A 10,590-nucleotide genomic window follows, 5' to 3' on the forward strand; every position below is an offset into this window, starting at 1 on the left:
CAGACAACATCATCCTCATCCGCCTCCTCCAACCTCTGCTTCGCGATTTCCTCTAGGTTTCTGATGGCACCTTCGACCACATCAATATCTTCGAACTCCTCATCAGATACTTCTTCATCGGATTCACCAGCCTCCTCATTTGAAACACCGGCAGCGCTAATCAGATGATTCATCACACTAATGCGGTATCTGAGTTCGAGGTCCCAATTTGGAAGATCTTCTTGCGTCTTTGCAGTGATATCAAATTTGTGGCCATCACTAATTCCGCGCTGGGTCACTGAAGAAACGAGGCGGGGTTTTTGAGGCTCGTCGTCGCCGAGCTGGAAATTCTCCAGCAGCTCATAGGGATCTTGCGCCAGATCGCTTCTCCATGCGCGTAGTTCGTATTGCCTCGCCTGTGTCTGCAGCAAATGCACGCGCAAGCGAATGAAGTGGTCGCCGTTCGATTGGGTGCCTCTATTGATTGGCTGCAGGGCTAGTCTGCCGTCGTTAAACATTCGACGCGGAATATGGTCAAGGCAGATCAGGTTGACGGTAGAGTCCAGGTCGACCATTCTGAGAGCATCAGTGAATCTTTGAGCTGTCCCCCGTCCGAAAACTTTTATTAGAGCGTGCACGCTCGTCACGATCGTGCCACTCTTCTTGATGGAGGCAAAAGGGTAGATATGAGCAGCTTCACAGTATCTGGTGCCTAGCAAAGGGCATGTCCCATTGTCCCGCTGCTTTGCCTATCGAGAATTAGCTTACCACTTACTGAATTGAGAGAACATCTCCTGGCTCACCATTTGAACCGCTCGCTTGTTCCTGTACTTCTTCTGGTTGCCTGGCGAACTTGGTGAACCAGATTGCGCAGACTGCTGTCGGTCTCCGGAACCTGCCTTCCCAGGAGAATTCTGCAGAGGTGATAAGAGCGGTCGTGGCCTGATGCTGCTCTTCGTTGGGGTGCTTCTTGGACTGCGGGTTGCCGGTTCTCTTCGTGGAGACTTGGCACTTGGAGACGACGCAGCGGAGTCCACCTCAATATGGTCGGGAGTCTTGTCTTTGATTCAATATATCAGCGCGATGAATAGCACTCAATAGTCTGGGAGATAGAACTTACCCAATGCCACAAGCTGTTGGACCGCCTCGCTGATAAGCATCAGAGACGGACCAGCATCTTCCACGGACGACTCTTTGAGGATATCCCTGGAGTTCTAAAGCTCGGATAAGTCGTTACTCATGCAAGCCGCCCAAGGGTAAGGTGCATGGAGGTCTTCGGGTATGGAGCTAGTGGTTTTACCGTCGAGAAACTTCATGCGCTTGATATCTTCCAAGATTTCCACCCGAGCCTCACAATTATTCAGATAAAGCTTTGATTTTACGGATGACCAGGGGCAACTGAGGGGATCGTTTACCTCTTGAAGATGTTCGTCCCTTATTCCCTTTTGGTTGGAATGGTTTATAATTTGCTTGAATCGCGAAATGCTGTGTATGATCGTGTTTATACTGAGAAATGTTCCCCCAGAGCTTGCGAGTCAGTATGTGTCTGGTCAAGTCGGGGGTAGAGGAGGACACGATGGGCTGGAGTGGAGATTAAGCTTCTTCCAGTGTGGTGTATCCTACAGACCTCGACGAGTCCTGCTGGACGCTCTTCTTCAAGAATTAGGATGCTACATGGAATTGGTGATTAAGGGAATGATTAAGGGAACAAACGAAAATGCTTGGACAGACCTGGTTGGAGCACGGTACCAAAGGGGGGGGGGGGGTTGAGAGCAAAAGTCAAAATCTCAAGCCAGTCATGACCACACAGATGACAGAAAGAGGTCAAGGAAATTAGAACCTTTGCGAACACTCCACCAATCAGACTTGGAATGCGCATGGGTGGAGAAGGCTGTCGAAAATGCCGACGTACCTGGATGAACAAGGTAGCATAATAGAGGTCAGCTCTCTGTTAATTTGATAGGTTTATGTGATTTGTTGCCATGACAGATCTCCAAACCAACTTTTTTCAGCCTATGGTATGGTTATACTTGATCTTTATTCAGTCCATCCTATGCTTAAACCGGCGTGATGGCTTTTGTTCAAGACAAGCCAACTGTGAACAAAGTGATCTAAGCATTCACTTCAAAAATGCAAATGGCATATACCATGCAATATAAATACAGGGATAGCAAGGATGGCAATGATAGTAAGAGTATGAAGAAGCAGGATAAGAGTTTGGTAAAGATCCTAAACTTAAACCCGAATACTATTCCACTCTTCCATTCTACTAGTACGTTGTCTACAACTGAGAAATAAATACTTCATCAGATGCGCTCCTAGATCTTGAGTCCTAAACTGGAGCCTTTTAACGATATTTGGGATAAAGTTTGCTATGAAATAAACCGTATGAATGGGCTGAGTAAAATGAGTACAATACGTGGTTCATGGGCGGAAGTGGTCTTCAGCCCAACTGCGAACACGGTTAAAGTTGCGGCATGTGTGAGGTTCTTTCCAGTCGGCAACAACCCTGCCGGCATCATCCGACCAGCTGAAAACCATGGGAGTCAGGTCACCGTGACATTGTACCGTCTGCCTAAGATAGTCAAGACAGTGGTCTATAGCTGCAATTAGCCGCACTGTTTTTGAGCTTTAGGACAGAAGCATGGCTTACCAACGTGCATCCTGTGAATTCTGGGGCTTTCTTCCTCCTTGTAATAATCTGGATCCAGAGCCATCCTCACTTTGTTCTTCAACACGTGTTAGCCATCATTGCAGGCGAACCGCGGGCCAGAGGTACTTCACCACGCAATGGAGGGTATGCATCACATCTAAACTAGAAAATCTTAGTTCGTTGCTGAAAACGCTACCTGTCGGAATGCAAAACTTACGCCACCTCGTAGTTGCCGTGGCTGTCTTTCCACGTGCGCCCAGCCATGCTCGATGCTTCGCTCCCAACAAGGTTCATGTACTGGCCTAAACTTGGTCAATGTGGTTTCGGTCGGATTCCCTCGGCCAGTTCACCTTTTAGCAGACTCTTCCATGCTGCATCAATCTCTGGCGATGGAGGCCCGACGTATTGAGGCTGTCCTTCAATTACCTCACGGTACAGGGTCCCATTCTTGTAGAAGTGAAGGCCACCAGTGAAACGTACTGTTTCACTGGCAAGTACACCTTTGATTGGTTCTTTGTAGCTCTCAATGTCAGCTCGTGGTCTGCCTTTTGTATGAGACCACTGTCTGGCATACCTAGTTCGGTAGGGAAGCCTTTGAGGAATCCGCTGTCGATGCGAGCGCCTGCTAGCCGAGTGTGAAGAACAAACAAGGCAATGACAAGAATAGGGAAAATGGCAAATAATAGCAATGAAATGAAGTAATAAGACCTAGAAACTGACACAATCGGCGACGAGGGCCTTCTTCGCAAAGGCAGCTGGTCTTCGCTACATTCGGAGCTCTCTTCTACAGACACATACTGCGTTGACTTGTCTGCCTTGAAGAAGTTCATGGTAACTAAAGTTTGTGTGGGAGAATAGATCAGTGACGGGTGACCACTTGGTTCATCAAAGGGAGGTTCTGGTTTTGGGGATTAATGAACCCCGACTGCAACGACCACAAGGTGCCCTACGACTAATGTGTCATCCAATGGCAACAAAGATCGTCCGGTACTTGACTGCAATGCCGGCAAAAGAATGCCGTTCGAGTGTGAACTGCTAGAGAAACAACTCAAAATAGGCACTATTTCGAAAGCGGGTTCGCCGAACGCCCGCAGATGTCGTTGGACTTTTCCGTCTCTGGCTGGCGACTCAGTCCGGGGTGGAGCTGTTCGGGTGCAAATGACGACTCCCTCCCGTTGAAGCTTTGACTGCCAAAAGTCAAAACATGGGACCGACACAAACTCAATGGCAGAGCTGCGTTGATCTTGACATCGTCACATTGACTCTGTTCGGCACTCGACTTCGGTCCTCGGATAGGAGTACATCGCCGATCGTACCCCTCCATGGTCAGAATCCATGCCAACGGCGGAACGGCGGAATTTGCTGAAGCCTAGACTATGGATCTTGTATCCGGCGCATTATGCGCTGAGCTTCTTTACGGGGAGATGTAACCAAAATCTAAAACCCCATGTCGTAAAGTACGGGTATTGATGATACCCTCAGCTTCCGAGCCGTGCAGAGTCATGAGATATCATAGAGAGTCATCAAATGAGTCTCACGGCTAAGTAGACTCCAATCGGGTAGATGCAATACCCCCGGGCCCAAATTCCAAAGGTCACCTCATCGTCCCGCCGTAGTAGACAATCTCAAAGCCTAGGTCTCACATCGTCTTTGCAAAGGACCTCCAGGAACATCACTTACACACCTAAATCCATTCTCATCAGTTCAAATACACCATGTCTTACGATAGTGAGGATAGCACCCGCCCCATGCTCACTGAGGATGAGCAAGAGAAGGGAACTCCTCTTTCCCCCTCACCAGAGCTTCAGCGCCGCTACCAGCGCGAGGTTCTCTCCAAGCTCCTCATCGGTCTGGCCTTGAGCATCATCTTTGCCTTCTCCGTCACCTGGGTCTTCCAGTCCATCGTCCCGCCTTCCCGCACCAACGCCCAGGGCATCATAGAGAACCCCTGTGGCAACTCGTCCAGCGAGGCTCAAGCCCGCGGTTGCCACTTTGACGTGCTCTCGTTCTGCTGGGTGCCGGAGGAGTGCTTCGACCGTGAGTTGACGGACAAGTTCCGCAACGCCGGGCCGTGGGTGTTCTACACCGACCAGAACAAGACGGCGTCAGTGACTGAGGAGCAGTTCGGCTCTGATACCCAGCCCGTATACCTCACCAACAGGCTTCATAAGACGCACTGCGCCTACAACATTCTCCGGTTTCACAAGGCACTGACCGAGAATCGCATGGTCCACCGCGAAGACGTCTTGACGCACACGCAACACTGTACTCAAGTTCTCACGAGGGTTAATGAGCCGGACGATATTGAGGTTAGAGCAAAGATTCAGTACCCTGACTGTGGGCACTTTTCAAAGATGTTCCCGGGAAAGGCGAAGGAAGGTGTGCCTGGCCACAATCATGGACACTCCCACATAGGGTGAGACTAGGGATCGTACAACCAGATAAAGTGCCTATACTATGACTAGTACAACAAAAGCTTTTTTCTTGGCTGTACAAATGAGATTCTTCACTATGACTGTATATGACTGTTGTACTCTCGTAGCGGGGAAATGAGGGTGTCACTGGGCCACTCGATTTTGTCATCCAATAGGCGCCAATCTCAACCTCTAAACGGCCACTGAACAAGCTCTTGAACACCATAGTCTGCATTCCGCCATTTTCTCCAATATCACAGTTCTCGATTCGTACATTTAGTAGCAATATCAACATATCACAAGGCGCGAGTAAGCCAGATAAGAGAATGCATATCAGTTGTGCTACAACTACGAATCTATCCGCGACAAATAGGCACGTCTCTTATTCTTCTCAATCTGTCACCCTCCAACTCTTGGGTAATGCCCGCTCGGGTTCCTTTGACCACGCCAGTAGGGCATCAAAGTCATTGCAAACGTGCATGACCCCATGATCAGCAACCCGATGCGTGTCACCATCGATATGGCCTTCGGCAGTGGAGTCAGCAAAGCACATTAGAGCCTGCCGGACGTAGTTGAAGCAGTGCGCCTTGTGCTCCTCCCACGTTAGTGTGACCCCGCTATGATAACCAGGCAGCTCCTCCTTGGGAACACCGGCAGCCAAGAGACCAAAATCCTCCAGGATGGACGTCTGGTGACTTAGGCGTCAGAAGTGCGAAGAACGAAAAGATCGATGAGATGACTTACCAGACAGTGGATCTGATGGAAAGCTGCAATCTCGAACAAGTCACCTGAAAACAGCTTCTGAGGCCCGCTCCCGTCATATGGGAAGGCCCGGACAAAGGCTGGTAGTCTCGTTAGTCGGCGTTAAAAGCCTGCTTCAATGGAAGCTTACCATGGGAGAGACCTTGCCAAGAATCAAGAGTCTCGTTCAGGACACCCTGATCATGGAACGCATGGGCGGTGACCTCGTACTGGTCAGGGCCCGACGGCTTGGGAACACCTCTCGAGCTCACATCTACTCTGCAGGTCAGCGGCATTCATAAGGTGAGGAACTGAGGCTTACCATGTGGGACAAAGTGATTGTAGTCGCTTCCCACCGGCCAAGCCGTTATTTCGTGTCGCCCGGCGTCCTGTCTGAGAACCGCAGTGGTTGTCCCCAGAAGGCAAAGAATGAGGATAATATCAAGACAGCAACGTAACATCTCACAACGTGACATGGCGGTCCAGCGGATAGAGCCACGATCCAAGGTGTCAGCAAATCCAGAAGAATCCGTCTCACCGTCCGAGGAGGAATTGCGTCCAAGCAGTTTGCTTTCTTCCATTACAAAAGTGAGATATAGGTGTTCTACGATTATGGAGATTGATCAATGTCAGTTGGAAAGATGAGGCTGGTGTGGGGAGATGGGAAACCACAGAGTGCAGTAGATTTTCCTAACTCGTTGTTGTCGTCCAAGATGTCGGCACGGCAGGCTGCGAGGTTGTTCCTTTCCTTGCCGTCCAAGCTCTGTCTAGTGCGTTTTGATCTACCGAGCTACTCGGGTGCCATGTGGCCCTGATCTTTTCGCCATCGATCATGATCCGATGCCTGCTAGCGTGTACGTCTACTAGAAAGGAAGCTTTCGGGAACCACAGACAAGCTTTGGGTTCCGGAAGAGGTGCTTCTAAGCGGTCGCGTCCAATGATTCAAGCCAAAATAGCCGCCATTACCGATGAACCCGATGGGGTAACGCACTTGGTAGACTACGCGCAGAACAACATCATGGTTCATGTCACCGGCTTCCTGGCATATAACCAAAAGTCTAAAAGGGGGCTGCCGTCTTCCGCGTGTTGTTGGCCATGATCTACAAAGCACTAGTGTAAACCTTTACCGGAGTCTTTAGAGAAAGATCCAGCTGTGTCATTGACCAGCAGGTACCATGTGGGGAGTATGAATATGAGCATGTAGCCTTTGTGGCCCTTGCAGATAGATCTCGATTAACCAGGACAAACAAGGTCTAAAGACTAATAGAACGTGTGACAAAGCGGAGTCAAAAGGGTGAAAGATGATTGGTGCGCTATTTCGAAACGTCCAATATCCCGGGGAGATAGTCTCCCCCCTCACATGCGCACTAAACCTCCCGGCGCGTCCAGATGTTCAACCCGATCTTTTTGCCGCCTAACGCCGGAAGACCGGCATGTAGCGTTCGAACATCTCCGGTCCCATCGGAATGGAGATTCCGCCAGAAGACGGCACTGCCGGCGACCGCTCGCACTGTCAGCTCTGTCTGGTCTGCGCAGTCGACCAGGTTGCACCACCGCTCATCCTCGACATCCCAGTCCACCGAGATCTTGGGAAACCGTGTCCCGCAGTTGGCACACTCCACATCGAGAACAGCGAAAAAGGTCGTTTCCCTGTTTGTCGTCTGATTTCTCGCCGCGGGGTTCGCTGCCCAATCGTAGTGATTCGTGTACTGCTGCCCCTCCAAGTACCGCGTCACTTGCAGATCCTCCATCATGTCAAGGTCTACGTAGCCCTGAAACTCCGAAGCGCGGGACCTGATGCATTGGATGACAGAATCATCCGAAGGCAAGTACGCCGTGGAACTGGTTCGTTCCTGCGCAGCAATGGATCGCCCGTCAGTGCCGATAGCGCGAGAGCGCTGGAACCTAGGCTGCCTGTATCGAGTCAGTCAACAAGTATACCCCGAATTTTCAACAATAGAGAAGAGCTTTGACGTACGCGAACTGCAGCAGGTACTGAGACTCCTCTGGAGTGATAAAGTTCTCAATGTGCTGAATGAGTGGATCATACGACAACGTCCGTACCGTATAGCGCGGGCGCGGGCAAGAGTTGCCGAGTGGGATCTGGAGCTCCGTCTGGGACCGAGACTTTGCAGAGAAGAGTGCCGCTAGGAGAGCCGCCGCGAAGGACATGGACATGAATTGCTTGAGAGCCATTGTGCAAAGAGGGGGAATGTTGGAACGGGGTTGACTGAAAGAGGTTAGAGAAGAAGTTTGTGGTCAGAAATCGCAAACGCTAAGACCAGCATCGTGGGCCCGACGGATATCCGCCTTATATGCCCGATCGAAAGGCTTCCCACGGGACTTGAGAGAAACTGACGATTCATGCCTAGAGATGTTTCCTTGGACCACGAAAAACTCTGAGATTCTTCAGAGGGGTTAGATTCATGGTGATCTCGATCCCCGAGGTTCAAACTTTGTCAACTTGAAGTTCCCGATGGGAGACGCAATCATCTGGACTTGTTCTCGTCGACGGGCGGCGATGCGTTGACTTTGATTTTCGGAAAAGGCTGAACGGATCAACGAGTCATACTATCCAGCTGTAGCTCTGCTGTGGACTCGGAAATATGGCGCATCACGAAAAACAAGAGTGACGACGCGTTGACGCTATCACGAACAGGAAGTTCACGACAGGGCGTCGAGTGACGAAAGCACCCGTATCCGTCGGACCGATGGTGTGGCCTCTGAATCTTGAACGAAATGGCAACTTCAACGATGAGTTGTCAGTCGAGTTGACAGCCAAGTTGAACAGAAAAAAAAATATTTAAGGGTGCATCTCGTCTCGGAAACAGCAAATATTCTCTTCACTCACTCATCAGGTCAAACACCTTCACAGTCTTCCAAGCTTCTTCAACATCTTCAGTCTACACCTTGCCTCCAGCACCCTTCTTCACAACACATTCATCCCTCCTCTTATAACTCCAAACGCCATCATGCATATGACAAAGGTCACCGCCATCCTTGCCTTCGCCGCAAGCCTTGCCGCCGCCGCTCCGGGTGCCAAGCTCGTTCCGGAGAAGCGCCAAACCACCGAGTTTGGCCCCTATCCCGAAGACAGCTACCAGGGAAAGGAGAATGGAAAGCGCCAGACCACAGAGTTCGGCCCTTACCCTGAAGATAGCTACCAGGGCAAGGCGAGCCAGAGGCGCCAGACGACCGAGTTCGGTCCCTACCCCGAGGACAGTTACCAGGGAAAGGAGAACGGAAAGCGCCAGACTACAGAATTTGGTCCTTACCCTGAAGATAAGTACCAGGGCAAGGAGAACCAAAGACGCCAGACGACCGAATTCGGCCCCTACCCTGAGGACAAGTACGAGGGCAAGACGAAACGCCAGACCACGGAGTTCGGTCCGTACCCAGAGGACAGCTACCAGGGCAAGGAGAACAGCAAGCGCCAGAACACTGAGTTTGGCCCGTACCCTGAAGATAAGTACGAGGGCAAGGCCAGGCGTCAGACTACGGAGTTCGGCCCCTACCCTGAGGATAGCTACCAAGGCAAGAGCTCGAAGCGTCAGACCACCGAGTTTGGGCCTTATCCCGAGGACAAGTACGAGGGCAACAGCATGAAGGAGAAGCGTCAAACCACAGAGTTCGGCCCATACCCCGAAGACAAGTACGACAGCAACAACATGAAGGAGAAGCGCCAGACCACAGAATTTGGACCCTATCCCGAGGACAAGTATGAGTCTACCAACTCCAAACGCCAGACTACGGAATTCGGACCCTACCCTGAGGACAAGTACGACAGCAACAACATGAAGGAGAAGCGTCAAACGACTGAGTTCGGTCCTTACCCCGAGGACAAGTACGAAGCCAAGAACTCTAGACGCCAGACTACAGAATTCGGTCCCTATCCCGAGGACAAGTACGAGAACAGCGACAAGAAGGCATAGAGTGAGTTTTTTTTATCACCCTCCCCTTACCTGCACCACGACTTTTCCATCTAACGCAATGAACCAAACTTTACAGCTTCTCGTCAACTTCACGAGTTTGAATCCGAAGTCTAGAGTCGGAAGCTACATGTAGTCTCGCGGCGACAACAAGAACCAGAAAAATGTGAAAAGGGGAGCAAAAAAACAGGCTTTGGATGGGGGGTTTCAGGGAATGTGCATCGCTGGGGGGGGGGGTATGTCTTGGAGTGACATGTGACTAGCTCGCAGCTATAGGTTGAAACTCGTGTTGTGTCTTTTAAACAGGTCCTTTCCCGTGATGTTCATGCCGGAGTGCCTCGTACTCTGATGTTGACTGGTGTAATTTCATCGCAGTTGGTACAGGAGCCGTAATTCTCCATCATTTCAACTCATCTAACTGAAGGGAAGTTGTCAAGGCAAGGCTACGTGAGACAGCCGAATCAACAGACACTCAGCGTCGTGACTGAAATTCACAAGACTCATCCGCCCAGCACCACATTTACGAAAAAATCACAAGAGGCAATAGTCTGATATGGCATGTCAACAGCAAGTAGTATTGCTCTACTCTTCCGCACGTCCGTGTCGTTCATTCCCAAACATGTACAAGAAGCATGCTTTTTCGCAGCCGAGCCCGCTACCCTCTCCCGTCATCCAGTTCCCCTCCTCCCATTCTCCAGACATCAGTGACATGACAATAAGAAGCGAAATTACATGATTTGTAGGGCTCTCGGTGACGTGGCAGCGCGAGAAAGCTTTCATGAGATGCAACGGCACGATGAGTTGTCTCGCAGGACTACAAACGTGTACTCGAAGACATAGTAGGTAAGAAAGGGACAAAATATCAAAAACATTT

At 50.6% G+C, this 10,590-nt stretch overlaps 6 protein-coding genes across 6 annotated transcripts; 2 read left to right on the forward strand and 4 right to left on the reverse strand.

Moving 5' to 3' along the window:
* Window positions 1-5: 5 nt before the first annotated feature.
* BDZ83DRAFT_647555 (uncharacterized protein) lies at window positions 6-1,911 on the reverse strand (the record flags this gene model as incomplete). Its single annotated transcript, XM_060510098.1, has 5 exons — window positions 6-684; window positions 755-1,016; window positions 1,100-1,193; window positions 1,395-1,464; window positions 1,892-1,911. Coding segments are annotated over 5 exons (1,125 nt in total), but the record flags the coding sequence as incomplete, so codon positions are not given.
* Window positions 1,912-2,218: 307 nt separating this feature from the next.
* Window positions 2,219-3,502, reverse strand: BDZ83DRAFT_604381 (uncharacterized protein). Its single transcript, XM_060507267.1, has 6 exons — window positions 3,207-3,502; window positions 2,983-3,144; window positions 2,850-2,934; window positions 2,764-2,794; window positions 2,633-2,708; window positions 2,219-2,576 (listed from the first exon to the last, which is right to left on the reverse strand). The coding sequence occupies exons 1-6, from the start codon at window positions 3,460-3,462 to the stop codon at window positions 2,404-2,406; spliced, it is 783 nt and encodes a 260-aa protein (XP_060369654.1). The 5' UTR covers window positions 3,463-3,502; the 3' UTR covers window positions 2,219-2,403.
* Window positions 3,503-4,353: 851 nt separating this feature from the next.
* On the forward strand, window positions 4,354-5,124 carry BDZ83DRAFT_662243 (uncharacterized protein). Its single transcript, XM_060511070.1, has one exon. It carries the CDS (start codon window positions 4,381-4,383, stop codon window positions 5,050-5,052), a length of 672 nt encoding a protein of 223 aa, XP_060369655.1. The 5' UTR covers window positions 4,354-4,380; the 3' UTR covers window positions 5,053-5,124.
* A 313-nt stretch (window positions 5,125-5,437) lies between these two features.
* On the reverse strand, window positions 5,438-6,248 carry BDZ83DRAFT_568131 (uncharacterized protein; the record flags this gene model as incomplete). Its single annotated transcript, XM_060504031.1, has 4 exons — window positions 5,438-5,734; window positions 5,791-5,888; window positions 5,939-6,066; window positions 6,100-6,248. The coding sequence occupies 4 exons, from the start codon at window positions 6,246-6,248 to the stop codon at window positions 5,438-5,440; spliced, it is 672 nt and encodes a 223-aa protein (XP_060369656.1).
* Window positions 6,249-7,002: 754 nt separating this feature from the next.
* Window positions 7,003-8,221, reverse strand: BDZ83DRAFT_604386 (2OG-Fe(II) oxygenase). Its single transcript, XM_060507268.1, has 2 exons — window positions 7,766-8,221; window positions 7,003-7,701 (listed from the first exon to the last, which is right to left on the reverse strand). Exons 1-2 carry the CDS (start codon window positions 7,981-7,983, stop codon window positions 7,155-7,157), a joined length of 765 nt encoding a protein of 254 aa, XP_060369657.1. The 5' UTR covers window positions 7,984-8,221; the 3' UTR covers window positions 7,003-7,154.
* Window positions 8,222-8,565: 344 nt separating this feature from the next.
* Window positions 8,566-9,918, forward strand: BDZ83DRAFT_726996 (uncharacterized protein). Its single transcript, XM_060512770.1, has 2 exons — window positions 8,566-9,720; window positions 9,796-9,918. Exon 1 carries the CDS (start codon window positions 8,760-8,762, stop codon window positions 9,717-9,719), a length of 960 nt encoding a protein of 319 aa, XP_060369658.1. The 5' UTR covers window positions 8,566-8,759; the 3' UTR covers window position 9,720; window positions 9,796-9,918.
* Window positions 9,919-10,590: the final 672 nt, after the last annotated feature.

Source organism: Colletotrichum acutatum (genome assembly GCF_030867785.1).
Source record: "Colletotrichum acutatum strain CBS 112980 chromosome Unknown BDZ83scaffold_10, whole genome shotgun sequence".
Lineage (NCBI taxonomy): Eukaryota > Fungi > Ascomycota > Sordariomycetes > Glomerellales > Glomerellaceae > Colletotrichum > Colletotrichum acutatum.